Consider the following 20,273-nt stretch of genomic DNA (forward strand, 5'->3'; position numbering starts at 1 on the left):
CTTCTCACTATTGTGCCAGGATTTTAAATTGTTCCCTGGTGTGTGTAGGGGATGGGGAGGGCAAGCAATGGAGAAGAGCATCCATAATTCTCTCAGTTTGAAATCACTGTTGCACATTTCTGCTGGATTTGAGCTATGGTCACTGATGAACGTGTTCTTCCTCTCTCTAATTTGTTACAGTGGGAAAAATTTGAGGATCACTGAATTAGATATCTAAGAACCAATTGAGATGCTGGGAGAAAAAAACCAACGTTTTATATAAAGACACTTGCATGCCTGTTAATCTATTGATTTGTTATGGTAGTATTGTCAGATGACGTTAACTCTTGTTTCTCAAGGGGAGAGTGAGACATGATACTTCTTTCAGCTCTGAATTTCTATGCCACTAAGAACATAAATTAAGCTTAAAATGGACTAAACAATGTCAGATATTTTTCCATCACAAGATTAATAAAGAAAAGCCAAGAACATTCACATTCTTATTCTACCCAAGCTATGGCTGACAACTGTGTCTATCACTCTCCTCCAATTCCTGGACAGGCAGAATGGCTTCCACGAAAATGAACTTCTTGCTAGTGGAAAGGCAAAGAAGTGATATTACAAGGGTGTAGTCTATGAACGAGTGTCTAATTTTTACTTCCAAGCTTAAGTGTTATTAAAACCCAGGACCTCATTTGTCTTACCACTGTACAAAAATGAGACAACCTAAAAAAGTGAAGACACCATTTCTATCAACAAAGTGTCTCCTTCAAACCTCCACAAACACAGGGAACACTAGGTTACACACACACACACACACACACCCCACAGTAACATTTACAATACTAAAATGCAAACCAAATTTTTACTTGATGTTTCAGGATTGTAGTGGCTTTTTTTGATGTGTTGACTTGCTAGGCTACAGTCCCATTATTTATTTAATCAAACCCAGAATTCTAAGGTGGTCCCAAAACCACTGCCCTAGCCATGCATCTTTTATATTTCCCTCCCCTTGTGTGTGGGAGACTGAGACTATGAATGTATTGGATTTCATTTCCATGCTTATACCACCTAGCAAAAGGGAGTTTGCTGACGTAATTAAGATCCCGAATCAGCTGACTTTAAGAAAGAGAGATTATTTTTGAGGGAGAGAGAGCTGACCTAATCAAGTGTTCTCTTAAAAGGGTCTGGGTTCTTCCTGGCAAAATAAACTCAGTATGTGAGAGGGATTCAACAAGAGGAAGATTCTCCTTTGCTGGCTTTAAATATGCAAGGGGCCAGGGGGCAAGCAATGAGGGCAATCTCTAGGAGCTGCTAGAATTCCCTGGCAGATATTTAGCAAACAAACAGGGACCTCAGTCTTACGATCACAAGGAATTGAATTCTGCCATAATTATGTGAGCCTAGAACAAGACCCCAAAGTCCAAATGAAAGTATGCCCTGGGCAATACCTTGATTTTAGTCTTTCAAGACCTTGATCAGAGAACCCAGTCATGCCATGACCAGGCTTGCCACCTACAAAACTGTGAACTAAAAAATGAGTATTGTTTCAAGCTGTTGTATTTGTAGTTGTTATGCAGCACTAGAAAACTAATACAAAGATCTTGCAATGCCTTCATGTCTTCATCATGAACAGACTGTATGTCTTGTTGATAATAATGGAATTGGCAACTCTGTGGAACTTGAACTGACCTTTCTAAACAAAACTCTTAATAGCTTAGAGAAAAATAAATTTTAAGTTTTCAAGTTTTTGTATTGCTAATAGAATAGAAATATTAATGACAAATTTTATGATTACTATTACTTGCATTTAGTATTTAGTTATTTACAAAGTGTTGTCACATGAACCACATACTATGGTGGTAAAAATACTGGGTTTTGATGCCAAAGAGATCTAGGTGTAATTCCTGGCTATTACTCTGACCTTGAACAACCTCGAATCTCTTTTGCTTCCCTGTTTGTTAAACGGTAAGACCTCCATCTATCTCCTAGAGTTCTTGAGAGGATAACAGGACACGACTTACATAAAGTATGTGGCACATGTGCAAATAAATGTTAGGTCACTTTACATATTTGTACTGCAACCACTTCCTTGAAATCACCAATGATGTCTTCCTCATCACGGAATCTGTGATGCCTAGCATGGTACCTGACACATGGTAGGCACTTAGTAAAATTTTGTTAAGTAAGAGAGATATTATTTATATCTCAAACATTTCCGTGGTGATGGCATCTTTATTGTACTAAGAAAAATTTGAGGGCCAGATAGGTTGAGTTTCTTATCTAACTTTTTTTAAGCTATTAAACAGTGAAGTCTAGAAAACAGTGAAGTCTAGAAAACAGTGACGTCTAGAAAACAGTGAAGTCTAGAAAACAGTGACGTCTAGAAAACAGCTTTGTAAATTCAAGTACAGTGCTCCTTCCAGTGGACTATACTATACATAGGCACAGAGGTACATAAACCTGTATCTTATAGTGTTTCCATGTATTCAGTCCTAGTCCTCCAAAAAATAAAAAAAGGCACAAAGAACGGTCACTATTATCTGCGTTCTATTAAGTATAATTCACTTCTCTATTGAGTAAATTCTGTTTCTCATGTATGCCTGTATTTGCAAAAATCACAACATAGTAAAAATGGTTTCTAATGCCTAAATCCTCAAAGTCCGTAACAGGTAAAATTCTCCATAGTAAGAGTCCTGCCCCATTTAACTTTTTGTGCCGATAAGTTTTTAACTGTTTTTTGTTTGTTTGTTTGCTTGTTGTTTTTTTCAGTTAAAAATGGTTACAACATAGTGGTACCAGATATTGCTGAGGATGTGGAGAAACTAGATCACTCTTACACTGTTGATGGAAATGTAAAATGAAATAGCCACTCTGGAAAAGTCTGGCAGTTTCTTTAAAAACTAAGCATATACTTACCATACAGCCCAGTAACCATACTTCTGAGCATTTATCCCACAGAAATGAAAACTGTGTCTACACAAGAAACTGTACACAATTGTGCATAGCAGTTTCATTTGTAACAGCCCAAACTTGGAAACAACCAAAATGTCCTACTGTAGGTAAATGACTAAACAAACTGTGATATATTCATACTAGGGACTACTACTCAGCAAAAAAAAGAAAGGAAAAAAAACTATTGATAGACGCAATCACTTGAATAGATCTCAAGGGCACTGTGCTGAGTGAAAAAGCCCTCAAAAGGTCACATCCTGTATCATTCCATTTATATAGTATTGATGAAATGACAAAATTATAGATATGGAGGGCAAATTGGTGCTTGCCAGGTTAGGGACAGTGGGAGGCGGTGGTATGACTAGTAAGAATAAGCATGAGGGAGATGTTTGTGATGATGGATAGGTCTATGTCCTGACTGTTATATGCAAATATACACGTGATAAAATGAGAGAGAACCATTCACACACTGCACCATTGTGAACTTCCTGATTTTCATATTGTGTTATTGTCACATAAGAGGAAACCATTGGGGGGACTGGGTGAAGGGCACATGGAACCTCTCTATCTTTGAATCATCCTATAAATCAATAATTATTTCAAAAAATTAAAATGGATGCAAAGCCAAATGTCTCAAACTCTGGTAGAATTTTCTACATTCTCTATAATAAAACAACACTTTCTCCTTTTAATGCCCCCCAAAATAAGTCTAGTTCTTATTTTTATAGGATATTTGGAAAACAAAGAAAGATAAAACAATCTTTCAATCACATGCAAAATAATGCTTTCTTCTCAGATCCTGCTTTCTTCTCAGATCCTGACATTCCTTTCTCTTCCATCTTCATTTCATCTTCTGGCCTTTCAAATCTCGTATCTTGAGTTTTCCAGTTTACCTCTCAGTGACCTATATTACCCCCCAAAGTTACTGTTCCCCCATGTCTTATTCTTTCATTTCCACAAAACTGTACCTTCCCTCAGAAAAATTTCAACTAGGTATTAGATGATCTAACTCCAGTTAGCCGCAGTGCATATGACTGACTGATTACACCCTTCCTGAAAGGTATACTTAACAACAACAAAAAAAGCTCCTTGGCCCAAATTAATATCACTAGTAAAAGCTACAAGGTAAGAGAGATTTCTTAGCAGAAACACCTTTCAAATTCTCCTTGCCTACTCAGAGCCATTCCCTGCCCGTTCCTCACGGCACACAAATCCCTCTCACAATGCTCCAGGCTAACTTCAACAACTTGATACCTTCCTTCACAAAATAAACATCCCAGGAAAACAACTAACGTTTACAACACACTTTGGTTTACAAAAAAACATGTTTACATGGGATCTCATTTGATGCTCATTAGACTATAGAATACATAAAAGCAAGTATCTATTGTAATCTCTTGGACATGAGGTCACTTGGACTCGGTTAAGTACCTTCTCAAGATCACACAGGTGAATAGTAAGTTGCTGAACAGGGGCTATAACTCAGACCTCCTGATTCTCAATCCTAAGCAATGTCCAAACATTTCATCAAACCAAACACCCCATTCCTAATCTGGTAGCAGATTATTTTACAAAAGCTAGACAAATAGTTGATCCAACTGAACAGAACTGAAGCTATCCATAGTTAAGGTTCTCAGAATGTGGTTAACCCATGATGGATAATACGACAGGTAACTTTAAATAGAGATTTCAAAACAGAAAGAACAGACTCATATGGGGCTGAAGAACTCAGCTAGCACAGCAGGAAAGAGCAAAGAGAGGAGACTATTCAGCTAATTTTACTACCTTCTACACCTCACCAACCCAAGTTTGTGACAAAAAGGGCAGAATCATGGTGCTATAATCAAGTCTGAATTTGAATAAATTAATTTGAATCCCTACCTCTCTCATATTTTGGCCGAGAAAAAGAAGACCAAAGTAAGGCTAAGCACAGAAAATCTGAAGAAATCATCCATGATAATGTGATTTAATCTCCTGATTCTCCTCTATTCTCTCCAAAGGAAGCATGGCTAGGACTTGCCAACCCTTGGTCAAAGTGTAAGGTTAAAAAAAAAAAAAAATACCAGAAGGCTGAATAATTGGAAAGAGACTTTAAAATTAGTCACAGGAAAGCAAGTATTTGGATGGCGGCAAACAGAAATGAAGAGTACATTACCCCAGGACCAATCACCCAAATAGAATGGTCCTTAGACCAAAAGTTTGAGAACCACCCAATATACAAATTAACAAGTAATACAAATTAAACAGTAAATGTGTTTTACTGTGAAGAGTAGGATAAAATAGGATAGAAATCACAACCTTAAACCTGCTAATCATTACATCAACATTTATTATTAATAGCCTGCTTTTTGATTCAAAGGAGTACCTATCCCCATTTGGCCTCCTCTCGAAAGAGGATCAGGTTGTACCAGGACAAATAAAAAAAGGAACTTTCATAGAAGTCTTACCAACACGATATTTTAGCTCAATGATCGTTTCACCTTCTCTGGTTAATTCTGTTACTTCACAAGTGTAGTTTCCTGTGTGTGAGACAGCATCACTCTTATCCATCTTCAAAGAGGCATCTCCTTTTAGTAATTGTGAGACTTCAATTTTTGCACTACTAAAGTTAGTGGAGACAGTGGACTTGTTTAGAGCTCCATCAAACGTGTAAATATCTCTTCCTTTAAATTTCCACTTTACATATACTTCGGTAGTGTTTTGTGCCTCCATATTAGTAACAAAGCATGGAATGACAACAGTGTCATTACAGAACGTGAATTCTACAGATTTTGTTTTATTAAATAGTAGCTGAGCTGATCCTGGAAAGGAAAAAGAAAAATATTTCATTAGTTATAGAAGTCTGTACTGTAAGATCTTAAGTTACAAATCCTTAAGATAAACAGCAACATTTCCATTGTTCACTTAAGTAAACAGTATAGCAATGAAGAAGACCTATTAGGTGAAACATGGAAACAAATTATATTTTAATATTAACTTGCACAGCTGGAAGGCATCATTATGACTTTTCTTTATTCATTCTCAATAATACAAAGTATATATTACATGCATCTTGGGAATAAATTCAGCAACTATGTTAGAACATGCAGGTGTACTATCTGGCTTCCGAAGCTGTGAAGTAATCATTACTGCCTACTGATATATGTAGAAAAATATTGTACTTATCAAGGTAAAATTTTGAACAGAAAATCAAACCAAATATTTTATTCAGTCTCAGCTTCAATACATTGCTAAATAGAACTTGCTGAACTGATATGAAATTTATCTTTACCCTTATGCTGCATTTCCCAAAAAAGTGGCAGCTTCTACTGTACTATAATATACAAAGTAAATAGGATGAATCAAATCATATCTTTCCACTAGGATGGAAAATCCTAAAATACTAATGAGGAAAAAAACCCAATATCTGTGGCTACTTTCCCATTGCAAAATATAGGCAGCAATAGACATTTTGTATGGGACTCTTGAATGACATTTTCCCACCCCTACATTTCATTGACACTACAGAACAACAATCTCCAAATGTGTATTACAGGTATTCTTCCTCCAAGAAACCACAAAACAGTGAAAAAGCTAAGTAGATACAAGTTGAAACCAAGAGCAGTTACTGCTAACAAGCATCCTTTCAATACTTCTCAATAGGATAAACTATCAGTTGTTGCCTTATAGAAGAGGGACTGGGTAAATAAATGTAATCACTCATTGTTCAACTAAAACGTACAAGAATGTGTAGGAATTATAGTTGTCTTCCATATTCTTCAGCCACTCAGCAATTCTTTTATCTAAGTAGCTACTTGGCCTTCCCCTCAAAATATAAACAAAAACAAAACACAAATTACTAACAAATACAAATAAAATATCAACTTTGTTAATAGTTCACAATTAAGATTTCCTTCTACATAAACTGGAATAAAAATCAGAGGCATAGAATGTTTCTATTGTAAGAACACAATGTTTATTCAATAAATACCCCATGAATTGAATGCAAGGATGCATAGTGGAATATGTACTGGATAATGTTCAAAACACCCGAGTAAAAATTCTATTTCTACCCCTTTTTAATATGCTGCCTTAAGCAACTCACTTTTCTATGCCTTGATTTACTCTCTAAAATAGGAGGATCTCTTAAATAGGAGGATCAAAAACAAACACTGGGCTACTTCACAGAACTGTGTTGAGCATTAACGTGGAAAATACAGCGGCAAGTGCTCTCTAAACAATACTATGCTGTAAAAATGTAGGGCGATACTATAAAAACTAGATAATCTGGCATTTTAATGTAATGATGTGGACCTTCTTTGACTAGTCCAAACGGTTATATTTCTGGGAAACTGCAGTCTGAACCTACATTATGGGCATCCATAGCTAACCTCTTACCAGTTTTCTACATTTCTAGCCACCCAAATATTAGGAAGCCCAAGGCAAAACCTGGACTTCTGTTGCATTCTTTAAAACTTAGAATTGTGAATTCTTTCCCCTGAGAGAGAAACACTGAGGGAGAGAGAATGTAGTATACAAGAGAAGAAAAAGGGGGTGAAGATGTTCAAATTACAAAGGCAGGAAAGTATCAGAAAATATGGTAAAGATTTTGAAAGGGATACAAAGATTACTGGGTATTCTTTCAGTGAAGTGCTGGGCAATGTCTAACAGACCCTGTGGAATTACCTGACTCTATAGAAGCGTGCGCCTTTCACTGACTTTGACTGGGCTGTTTTACAGTTTCATAAGTTGTAGAAAACTGAAGGTAATTCAAATGGATTGGTGTCCCTAGAGATAAAAATAAATCGTGTTCTGCAATTGATTTCCACCTGGTGGAAGAGAGGACTCCAAAAGATTACATTTTATTGCCCTGAGGATATTGACCAACTTTGCATTTATTAGCAAATTCACTTAGGCATTCTTGATTGCCTATAAAAGTGTCTGTTTTTCCAATTTTCTTTTAAAAGGGTTTTGCCTTCTTGCTGGTTTGCTTGTTAATTAATGAGTAAAATAAAATCTTTGACACATTTTCATTTTATATTTGCATAAATCATGGTTTGACTTTTTAGAGATTATTCTTTAAAAAAAAAGAGGTACAAATTAACTCAGTCATCCTATGAAACTTTTTGCAAAGGCTTTAATTAAGTAAGTAAGAAGTAGTTGGTGAACAATCCACAATTTCATAAATGTTTAGAGAATGAATTTTCAAAGGAATACAGAAAGCAATAATTGCACTGCATTATTTGTTATAATAAAAACATTTTATAGCTGAAGCAATTTAAGTAGAACAAATGCTATTAGTAAAAATAACAGTAAAATTGACCTGGATAAACCATAATTTGAATAACCTTTGCACTAGTAATTAATAAATAAGGGCAGGCCAAAAATATCACTCTAGCTGTTAACTACAACTTCAATCTCTATAATAAGATGCATTAAAAAACTATTAAGCAGTAAAACTGTCTGATTTGGGGTTTCTTCCTTTTGCCTACTGCCTTCTCATAAAACAGCAAAGTGAAGAAACTATTTAAAATGTAGAGAGCAAATAAAGAAACACAGATAATTAACATGAATAAGAAAACTCTGAATAAACAAAATAATGCTTATAGCAGTCTAATTCACATAGTAGACAAATGTAACCAAGAGTAATGCCAGAGTTATAGATAAACTAGCAAATAAAATGGGAAAATAATTTTATATCAAATGCCAAAAGTATTAGACTTGAAACCTTCATTGGAACTGTACAAGTACTGGTGAATATAGACTATCAGCCCAAACCATCGCAGATCACAGTCTAGAAAACAGCATTGTAGTGGCAGAGAAGACTCAATCCATGGTGGTCACAGCACACAAGTTCAGGTTAGAAATTTTAAAAATGCAGCCAACATTTGTTGAGAATTACCTGTGATGAAATATTGTGACAGGATGTGGGCATACAGCAATGAAAAAATATAGTTATTATCTTTTAGGAGCTTACAATTCTCATATGGGCGATGATAAGTACTTTATATAATACAAGATTACAAGTGTTATCTTCTCTGTATGGATAACGTCCTTATGGATGGGCAGAAGAGTAATCGGTCTTACAGATTTCTAAGAAAATTTGTGTTGCTACTAGGCAAAAACAGAAGAATGTCATAGTCCCTGCTCCTCCAGGCCTTCAATCTTTATCCTTTTACATGTTTCATGTAAATGTTCTCTTCTTTTTAACAACTCTTAAATTACTCCCTTTTGCCCTTTATCCCATACTCTCTAACAGTCCTGTCTCCCTATTTAATACAAACTGAATCCTTCAGAGGAGAATCCTGAAGCTTCCAATACTCCTTGCCTAGAAACTTACCTGCAACCCCAACTATCCACACCGTTTTTTTTTTTTTTTTTTGCTTCCTTTTCAGAAATGAATCCCATCACCTGAGAGCTAGTTTCCATTTCTGCTCCATACCCATCAGTCTCCTCAAGGACTTCCCTTAGTTGATTATCAGCCTCCCACATCCCCCATTCCATTTACAAGGTGTTTTGTGTGTGTCTTTAAAAATTGCTTGAATATTCGCCAACTTAAAAAAAAAAAATCCCTCATACTTGTCTCTCTCTTCCCTAGCATCCCAAATTAACAATCTATAAGCATTTCCTCACTTCCAATTCAATCCTTAAATCTGTTACCGGCCTCCACCCATTCACCCCTATTTCTTCACTACTACAGCTCTTGCCAAAGTCACCACCAATCCCTTGTGAAAAATCAAATATGCATGGTTCACTTTCTGTCTTGACTTTTCCACAGTTCTTGAGCCAGTGGGTGGTTTCTTTCTTGCTCTTCTCTCTTGGCCTCCATGGTGTCTCCTGATGATGAATTTCCTCCTGCTTGGTCCACCCCGATCCTAGTTTGTTTTCTTTGTTGAAATCTATTCCTTGATTCACACTAAATGTTAGTGTCCCTAACGGCTTCCGATTCAGCACCCTCTGCCCCCCAGTATTTTCCCTGACTCCCATGGTTTTCTTCACCTGCAAACTTTTAAATAAAAAACTTAATCATGCACTGCCTTTCTTCTCAACTGCAGATGTTGGACAGCCAACTGTCTGCTGCGCACTTCCACTTGGATATAATACAGTTACTGCAAAGTCAGTATGTCCAAAAACTTATGTACCGCCACTTCTTACCCTCAGCCTAAATCACTTTGCTAAAGCATTTTCTATCATCTACCAGTGAACCAGACCTGGACCTAAGAATCATGCTAGATTCCTCCCTCTCCTTAGCCATGGAGAACTCTTTGTAGGTTCAACCTAATTAATAGTTCCTAAATCCAATGTCTGTTGAATGAATGAATTAGACACTCATCCTCTCCCTCGAACTACTGCCATACCCTCCTAACCAGCTCCCTGCCTCCATCCTCAAGGTTTCTCCATCCTGGCCCTGACGTATTTTCTACAGTTCCCAAAATAACTGTTCTAAATGCAAATGTGCACTCCTTTGCCTAAGATACTTTAACAACACCCTCAACCCTTTTCAGGCTAAATTCTAAGTATATTAGCATGGAATACAAACGAGGTCCTTCAAGATCCTTTCCAGCCCCACCTCCTGTACTCCCTCATTTCCACTCTAAGCTCCAATCATAATGACCTTACTGCAATTCCATGACTATGCAAATGCACTCTCATCCCCATGCCTTAGCACATACTGTTCCTCAAACCTAAATAGCCTCTTAACTATTATACACTATTACCCCACTGAGTACATAGGGTGTATAATAGTTAAGAGCACACATTTAGGGGTCAGACCCTGGTTTAAGACTCAGCTCATGCACTTCTTAGCTGTATAACCTTAGGTAAGTTACTTACCTCTGCCCCTCAGTTTTCTCATCTATGAAATGTGAATACTGGTGGTATATACCTCATAGAGATATTGTTAAGATTTAATAAGATAATGAACATGTTTTTGTACCACCTTTCACATATACAGCAAGTATTCAATAAATGGCAGCTACAGCTGCTAACTTTTGCTCTTCTTACAAAGGCGCAGTTGAGTTGTTCAATCTTGTTTCCCTTCCCTACCATTACTCAAATGTATTCTTCCCCTCCTTATTGCTCCCACTGCCTTGTGTTCAAATGTTGTCACTGTACCTACTACTGTATAATTACTATGTTACTTAACTGATCTCTCCAGGCTCAGAAAGTAAGACACTGTCTTCATTTGGTATCCCAAGAATCTAACACAGGGTCCAGAAAGTAGGATTCAATACATTCCTTGTGAATGTAAAAAGTTTAAAGTATAAATTCCATAGAAGAAAAATCTAAAAATCATGTGGGAGAAGATACACTGTTCTTCCATATTTCAAGAGAACCTGCCACTGCTTCTCACTTGTATAGACTTGATTATGAAATCATGAAGCTGCATATTTTCATGGAAAATCTCAAGTCACTTGTATGGTTGGATAGAAAAGTTCCTTAAAAATCACAAGAATGTGTCTTCCTAGAGGGTGAATGATCTTCCTAGAGGGTGATGTTTAAACTGGGTCTTAAAGGATGAATAAAAATGTTATGGGAAAGAAGGGGCTTTCTAGGCAGAGTAACATGTACAGCCAGAAAGTGAAGAACAGAAAGCAGAGAATTATTTAAGTGAGCTCTAGGAAATGAGGTTGGAAAAGACGATTAAGAAAAATTCTAAAGGGCTTCCTTGAAAGTCATGCTGAGTTTAGACTTGATAACATAAACAATCATAAACCACTCAGATTTAATTTCATTTAAAAAAAAAAAAAAAAAAACATTGACAGCAGTGTAAAGGAAGGACTGAGGGCAGCGAGGGAAAAGAGAAAGGGAGATCCATTAAGAGACTATTGCAATAGTCCAGGTAAAGAACAACTGGAGAGAAGACCTAAAACTTACAGTAATCAACAGAAGTTAGCTGTGGAAAGCAGGGGAGATAAAGAGGGGAAAATTAAAATGGTTAACCAAAATAGTATGCATAGCTAGCTGAAGGGTAGGTTAATTATAGAGAAAAGAGGCTTAAATATTTGTGGGGAATATCTTTCCATCTGTTAATGGACTACTGAGATCTGATGTACACCATGTTTGAGACGTGAAAGAGGAAGAAGATGGCTTTATCAAGCACTTAAAATATATTAAGTGGCAGTGATTCTTTTACAATAAATTTGGCAATGTAAGAAAGCAGAGAAGGCAACAACTGACAATGTGGAGGCAGGGACAAGGGCAAGGACATTTTGGTTTCTGAGGTTTTTTGTTTTATTTTTTAATATGGGGTAAAATTCGATCACGTGTGCAAGCTAAGGGGAAGGAGTCAATGGAGAGGGAAAGATCTAAGATGCAAGACTGAAGAATTAAGCTGACTGAGCAGGTCTCCAAGATGGTATAAGTGAAAAGATGGTAGACAGGTTGTCCCTTCCTTGGAAAGGTGAGTAGGTTTTCTTCTGATGCTGGATGAGGGAAGAGAATGAGATGAAGGTTATCTAAGATGTTATAGATCAGTTTAGTAATGGTGGGAGGGAAGCTGAGGGAGTCCAAACCACACACCACTATTTTTTGCGGTAGAGTAGGAAGTTAATTATCTGCTGGGAATGGATGTTCAGGAATAGGGTAAGAAGTCTCAGCAGCCTCTAAGGTAAAGAAGCAAAGAGCATCAGTAAAGATACGTGCCAGAAAGGAATCCTAGCTACTTTTGCCCTTAGAACTAGTGTCTGGCTTGAATAACTGGAGTCTCTAACTAAATTGGGTTATGTACAAAAAGGATGAAGTCAGATCTCTCCTCAATGAATGCTAAAATAAAGGTCTGGGGTAGAGTGGGGTGTCCACAAGTTGTACTTAGTTCTGACCCAAAGCAATCCCCCTAATGAATTTAAAAGTGGCCTTGGCTGGGTGCGGTGGCTCACGCCTGTAATCCTAGCACTTTGGGAGGCCGAGGCGGGCAGATCACGAGGTCAGGAGATCGAGACCACGGCGAAACCCTGTCTCTACTAAAAATACAAAAAATTAGCCGGGCATGGTGGCGGGCGCCTGTAGTCCCAGCTACTTGGGAGTCTGAGTCAAGAGAATGGCGTGAACCCGGGAGGCGGAGCTTGCAGTGAGCCAAGATGGAGCCACCGCACTCAAGCCTGGGTGACAGAGCGAGACTGTCTCAAAAAAAAAAAAAAAAAAAGGTGGCCTTATAAGAATGTAAGAATGGAAGAAGCCAACTTAGAATTACAAGGGGCAGGGCAGTTTAAAATCAATAACATCCAGAATTATGGCCTTATCAAGCACCTAAGTACCATCAGGGGATAAAAACAAGATATCCCTATGGTCTATATACTACATCTTAAGTCATTAAGAGACATACTGTCTGAAATTTGTCTATATGCCAAAGAGGGCTTTGCAAACTGCTTGGTGCATAGCATAGGCCCATACTTGCTTGAAATGGAAAAAGTGGTTTTGACAGACCTTGAACTTGCCAAACCCCTTGCTTTATCTTTTAACCTACAGGTGTGATATATATTCAAATATGCACATTAATTCTCCTAATCTGAATCTCAAACCATAAGACTGACCAGAGTCTGAGTCTTATGCAACTGCTCCATGGATTTGGAATGAAATATTCAGAGGCGGGTATAGCTTGATTTCTGTTTTTAACACTGTATAATCATAAAGAGGAAAACCCCAGATTCTACTGTCTTAGTCTAGACATATCAGAATCAAATTTCCTGGGTGCTCTGTATTTTCTACTTCAGTACTACAATGAGTTTAACAAAACTGATCCTACACTATTATTGTTGCTCTTTTTATCACAGAAGAAATATCTACACCAGTATACAAAGTGAAAGTATCTTCATGATAACCCAAGACAATATTATTAAAATCAGACTGAGAGATAAGATATGAAAATAGAAATGTTTATCTTGTATAAAAAGGTAGGCAGAAACCTAAAAGATAGGGAAAGTGGTTGAAAATTATGTCACAAAAAGAACATTACTATATTAAAAACAATGCCTATATACTAGCTATAAGCTGAATTCATATTATGAAATGCAAATCTAGTTTTGCTAACATGCGTGATTATTTTGGATTTAGAATATGCAACAATCTGGGGGGAAAGTCATCTATCTCTCATCTTTAGAACCTGGCCTTTCAAATCTCCATGAACAACTCAGTGGCAAAGATAAAACATCTGCCAAAACACAGATGACAGCATGAGCAAGTGTCCTAATGGTAGTGTTCAGTGTAATGCTTTAAAAAACCACTGCCTCTAGACTGCTGGGGTGGCCCCATAAATACGTACTTTTAAATAGGGGTTTACTTCCTTAAAATGGCAACTTGTATTTAAAAATAATATATTCTTTAAGAGAAAACATTTTTATTTAAACAAGCCGAATTACTACTAGACTTGGATAATGGAAAAAAATTTTATTTAATCATATGTACCCTGATTTAAAACAAACAAACAAACAAACAAAAAAAAAAACTCATTTTGAACAAAGAGAAATCATTCAACCACTAAAAAGACAGTTCACAACACCATCATTATTTATTTAAGGTTTTATTTGCTAGCTAATAAATACCACTGAAACTATGCACTTTTAAACAAAGTATAATTGGACATGAGTGGGGGCAGAGTGGAACGCAACATAGTAATTCATTCCACATCTCGCAAACCATTAAGGTGCCTTGCAGTTTGCTTGTAATTGCATGAAATGAGTATCTGAGATAACTTCTTTTACCACAAAGGCCACTAACACTGTAGAGGGTGCCAGGAAAGGTCCCTGATTCCTGGGGCTTAATTAATGAAACTGAAAACAAAATCAAACTTCAATAGAAATGAATGTACAGATCCATGACTTTCTTACTCATTCTAGATTCTAAAGTCAGTCTCTCAAACCCTCGGTTTGCTGAGACATCTTTCTTCATACATGTCCCTTTCGAAGCTATATATTAAACACATACAAAAACATATTTTATAACAAATACTATCACTTCCTGTTTTACAGTCCACACTTAAATCAATTGCATAATGCCTGTATTTTGCAGTCTTTCAGGTGAATATTAACTAAGTACAATAAAATACTATAAATAACGATTTCTATGACTCCAGGGATTCGAACACATTAAAATTGTGTGTAAACGAATGCTAATTACATGATATTAACTATTACTAAAGAAGGCCTAACATAAATCCTATCACTCAAAGTACCATTCCAACAGTTCTAATCTACTTGATTTAAATCTAACCTACCTGTTTTAAAAATAGTATACGGTTTATACTTTTTACTATTTAGGCAGTTCGAATAAGTGATACTGTATCACTTCATATCTGGATCAAAATGAAAGCGTTCTGAAATTATTATGCGATTATACAACACATCTCTGAAAGCAGTTTTGGCAATAATGATAGTAAAGGCAACAAGCATACTAAACGTGATGACAGGAAACACTATCTAACATCAATCATTTAGATAACGGAGATGTAGATTCAAGTGGTCAGCAGAGACTTAAGGGCATCTTGGAAATAGCTAAAGTCACAAGCCTTTAGGAATGGCATACTGAGGCTAATAATCAGTTTAAAATTGAATTAATTTAGCATTCTAGGATAAATGTAACAATTGCTGTTACTGGTACTCAAGCTGAATTCTGAATCTTACAAAAGTTCACAAAAGGCTCTATAGATGTGAAGTGTGACAGGCACTCACTGTAGAGCTACGAATGTTTCTATTCCTTGCTCAGTTTTTACAGACGAAGCACACGTTTTACAAAAGCGAAATGGATTCCAAAAGCTCGGTGTGGGGGGTGGGGGGGAGGTTCTTTGGCGTCGAAAGACACCAAATCCCATTCTGTTGCACATGTTTTGACTGGAGGTTACTGTCTTCCTATTTCAGGCGAAATCCAGATTACTTTTAAAACGGTTCCCCCAAATAAAGTGGGAAAAACTTCAACGTACAATTTAGAATGTATGCAAGTGGCTGATGGGGCGTGGGGGTCACGAGAAAGAAAGAGTTTCCAGCAAGCTTATTTTTAGGATTAAAAACTACAGCAAAAATTACACGGCCGGAAGATTCTTCTCATTGAATGCTGAGTTGAAAATGAAACTTAATTGTGTCCTTTACGTCCTCTTCGCTCCTATGTTCATGTGGGAGGCAAACGGCAGAAACCCCTTCTCACCGACTTCGCCAAAATGCGCACTTCCATCGCAAGAGGCCCGGGCCCTCCCACTGCCTCCCTCAACCCCAAATGCGTCTAAGCACTGAGAAGGGAGAGGGGTGCGAAAGAAGGGGATCCCTGGCAGCTGCAGCCCCTCGCCTCCGATCGCGCCCTTTCTTTCCAGTTAATTTTTACGCGAGGTGCGCGGTTTAGAGTCTTCCTCTGCGTGTGCATTTGGAGATGGAGAACCGGGTGGAGGAGATGAGCCCCGCTCTCACCCAGGGGGAAGAAGACGACCAGGGAAAGGAACGGAGGAAGAAAGGGGGCGCCCGATTCCCCCGCGGGGCCCTCCCACGTCTGCACTTCGGGCGGTCGGGGCCCGAGCGTTCTGCGCCCCGGCCACCCTCTTTTCAGGGCGCCGCCGGGCTGGCTGGGGCGCAGCCCACACACCCGCGGGGGCGAAGCGACAGCAGCCGCAGGGCTGGGAGCGAGGAGCCACTCACCGCAGCACGCCGAGCCCAGCAACAGCGCCGCTACCAGGGGCCACATCTCCGCGCCCGCCGCGGGGTCGCCGCCGCCGCCGCAGGTGTCTGGAGCAGCAGCCGCCGCCGCCGTTACAGGCAGGACCGACCGCCGCCGCCCGTCACAGGCAGGACCCACTGCCCAGGCTGCCCGGCCGCGCGCACGCGCGCTCCCACCGCTTCCCGCCCGCTCCCCCGCCTGCTCCCCGCCCGCGAGAGCCGCGCACGCGCACTCGGCCCCGCCCCGCAACCGCGGCCGTTGACGCGGCGCCCTCCCCAGTCGCAGGCTCCAGACCCGGGGCCCGCCTGCCCGCTCCACGGAGACCAGATGCCTGCTCCAGGGCAGTGGCACGCGCCGCGCTTCCCGGTCACGTCCTGTCGCACCCGCCCGCCCCTGGTCCGCGTGCTCTCCCGCCGCAGGAGGCTGAACCCTGTGTTCCCACGCTCGCCGTGGACCTCCTTGCACCCGTCCCTCTCCGCGGGTCTGTTCCTGCCTTTCGCGCGGCGCTGGGCCGCACTGTCCTATCGCTCTACTTTTTCCCTCTTTGCTTTCACTCCCACCCTCGCGCTTCAGGGGCCAGGCCCGCCCGCGCCGCCCCAGCCCTAGCCCTAGCCCTAGCCCTAGCCCTAGCCCTCGCCCTCGCCCTCGCCCTCGTCTCTTCCTGGACCCGACGTCCGGTTGCGCGCGTGGACCCGGACGCCTTCTAGGCTTTTTCACCAGCACCCACTTCCACCGAAAGCGGCCGTTTGTCCCCGAAGCGCACTCCGCGTGGGGGAGTCTCGCTGCTTCCAGTGCGTCCCTGAGCCCAAGGCCGCCACGCCCAGGGCAGGGCGGCGGCCCGGTCCTTGCCCGCAGGGAGCTTCCACTTGGTCCTGGCGGGCTCTGCCTTCCGCTCGTCCACTCGCTCTGCTGTTTCCTATGTGGTTCTCTTCCCTCTTTCTCACTTGGTTCTTTAGTGTTTTCATCCTCTGATCAGGGTTAATCAAACAAATTCCATTAACGGTGGTAAACATTGTTACCTGCGAACACCGCCACCACCGGGACTAGCGAGTATTGTCGGAAACAGGCATTAGCAGCGTATCCAACACATCCCCACCAGCAAGGTTATTCAGCTTGGTTTGTGACTGCCCCGTGTGCAGCCCTCTGCGCTGCGCTTGGGTTTAACATACTTGAAAAATGGGTTCGAAATGTGGCCGCAAGCCACAATAGGGACAAGGCTTCCGAATTTATCGCTGAATCACACAGGCCACGTCATTCATCCTGAAGCAAAAATACTTTTAACAGTATTTTTACTTTTGAAGATACTTTTAACAGTTGTTCTAACTGATGTACTCTCATCAAAAAGTCAGGCTCTGGTGTGGCTGCTCTAATGGGGTGCCCATCCTGTCCACCTCCTTGATTGTTTTTCTCCTACCTGCTGGGAAAGAAAGCAATTTCCCACCACAATACCCCACTTCTCCAAATCCTCTACACAGTGCGGCTCCTCCCAAGCACCCCATTGCCACAGAAATAAAACCCAGCGTATGAAAGTGGCACTGTCTATGACACTCTGTGCCAGTGTATTGTGTACTATCGAGGTTCTTCCTGTAATTGTTTTTTTGTGTGAACCTCTTCCCCACAGCATTATCAATTCTTTTAAATCCGAGAGCATTTAAAGTATTCCCTCCAAGACTTTCCATTGAGCTCGGCAAACAGAAGGGGTTTAATAAATGTGTTGATGCAACTTGAGGCAAGCTTTGCTCTAGTGAAATTTGATTGCTTTTTTAATGATTAAAAAATAAAGAAAAACAATTGTCTGGCAGACATCTCACTAAAACAATGGTTAATAATTATGGTGGTAATGATTTGAATGGCAGCCTTGACACCCCGAGGCAACCAAAGGGACTCATCGATTCTCCTCCAACTGCTGCTTATGTGGATACAAAAGAATCACCCACCAGACTTTGAGCATTAGGGACATTGTGTATCACAGAGCAGCTGGTTGGCTAAATAAGGCTGTCAGCTGTCCCTGATATCAACCAACCCCCCTAAAGCTGAAGAGTGACTAGAAAGGACTGTCCCCAACCTTCAGAGGTAGAGATCGGGTGATGTTCTGTTTTACACTGGGAGCTACTGAGCTATATGCTTAATGTCTTTTTGTGCAGAAAATGGAATGAGACGCCACCTGGGTGACCACTGCTGCTCTTGGGAATCTAGCTGGGGTATGTTTTGGTGGTGAGGCAAGAGCAGGCCTATCCCAGGAGAGACAGTCCAAAGCAGCCTGCCTAGGTTTGATTATCCTCTCCCTGAGATAACCTTAAGCTCTTTTCAATATTTAATCATTTTAAAGGTTTCCCTTTTAACTTTTCGAAGCATTTTAATTTGGATGTTGAGCTCATTCTTGGGTGGAGAGGGAGGGAATAATACATATTAGAATGTTTTGAACACAGGAAGTACACATTAGCTATATCACCTAAGTTACTCTTCGTAACAACCTCAGCATAAATGTTATGATATCCCTTTTTGAGATGAGGAGACAAAGGGAAAGAAGCATGGTGAGCACTTTGCCCACAGTTATACGTGACACTGCTCTCTCTCTCTCTCGTCTCTTTCCCTTGTTCTCATTTTCATCCTTTTTTCTTTTGACCCTATAATATCAAAGTTGTTGCAGTTTCCCCTTTACAGATAAATAAACTTACAAAAATCACTCCTGTCATCAAAGATAAGGAAAGTGAGGCTTGGTCACAAGCTCAGGGAGGGGCTGTGGTTGGACTGAAGTCTCCCTGACTTCACGGCCAGTGAAAAAATTCACAAATTTCCTCTCTCAATGCGTAAAAATTTCCCTTTCCCTCATTTCTGTCTCAAGGATATATCTACTTTTATCTTCCTCCCCACACAACATCAAGATCCTGCCACATAGTAGGTATGGATATGATAGTATCTTTAAACGTTTACCTAGATACAATTGTATCTTTATTGTAACTTTTCATTCAGCAAATGTTTTGCCCCATGGTGGTATGTCATGCAACAGCATGAGACAGTGCTGTTTCCTGGTACCCCCAGGGGTTGGCTTAGAACTGTATGTGCCTACCTACTCATACTCTGTGTTTTGTGTTGGGCCAGATGCATCTTTCAACATAAGGGAACATAACAGCAAAGGATCCCACAGTAAATCAAGGTCCAGGCCAGGCGCGGTGGCTCAAGCCTGTAATCCCAGCACTTTGGGAGGCCTAGGTGGGCGGATTACGAGGTCAGGAGATCGAGACCATCCTGGCTAACACGGTGAAACCCCGTCTCTACTAAAAAAAAATACAAAAAACTAGCCGGGCGAGGTGGCGGGCGCCTGTAGTCCCAGCTACTCAGGAGGCTGAGGTAGGAGAATGGCGTAAACCCGGGAGGCGGAGCTTGCAGTGAGCTGAGATCCGGCCACTGCACTCCAGCCTGGGCGACAGAGCGAGACTCCGTCTCAAAAAAAAAAAAAAAAAAAAAAAAATCAAGGTCCAAGATAATGACAGTATAAGTTAACTGCTCTTCTCTGTGTTTTAGTCTTACTTTGGTGCATATCAGTTACCGTCTTTTATTGAAATTATCTGTTTATATAGTTATCTTCCTGTTCAGTAATAATTCCTTCCTATACTGTAAGCTCAATGAGGGGAGGGACCATATGAGTCTTCTTTACTGCTAGCCCCTTTGCCTGGCACATAGTATGTACTCAACAAATGGTTGTTAAAAGAATAAATAGAATG

The 20,273-nt window shown here is 40.1% G+C and overlaps 1 protein-coding gene across 8 annotated transcripts in view; it reads right to left on the reverse strand.

Moving 5' to 3' along the window:
• Nucleotides 1–17,089, reverse strand: part of CD47 (CD47 molecule) — a 45,857-nt gene extending 28,768 nt beyond the window's left edge. For 4 of the 8 annotated variants that reach the window (XR_004060015.1, XR_004060016.1, XR_004060017.1 and 1 more), the window contains exons 1-2: nucleotides 16,530–17,089; nucleotides 5,382–5,735 (exon numbers count right to left, since the gene is read on the reverse strand). Coding sequence is in view for 5 of the 8 variants with exons in the window: in XM_010386611.2 (XP_010384913.1) it covers nucleotides 5,382–5,735; nucleotides 16,530–16,575 (400 nt within the window). In the remaining 3 variants the exon portion in view is untranslated. Of the gene's footprint in view, nucleotides 1–5,381; nucleotides 5,736–6,655; nucleotides 6,740–7,599; nucleotides 7,702–16,529 lie in introns of all 8 variants that reach the window. The other 4 variants (XM_030940630.1, XM_010386612.2, XM_010386610.2 and 1 more) reach the window with 2 other exon arrangements.
• Nucleotides 17,090–20,273: the final 3,184 nt, after the last annotated feature.

The sequence above is a fragment of the Rhinopithecus roxellana genome, chromosome 1, assembly GCF_007565055.1.
Source record: "Rhinopithecus roxellana isolate Shanxi Qingling chromosome 1, ASM756505v1, whole genome shotgun sequence".
Lineage (NCBI taxonomy): Eukaryota > Metazoa > Chordata > Mammalia > Primates > Cercopithecidae > Rhinopithecus > Rhinopithecus roxellana.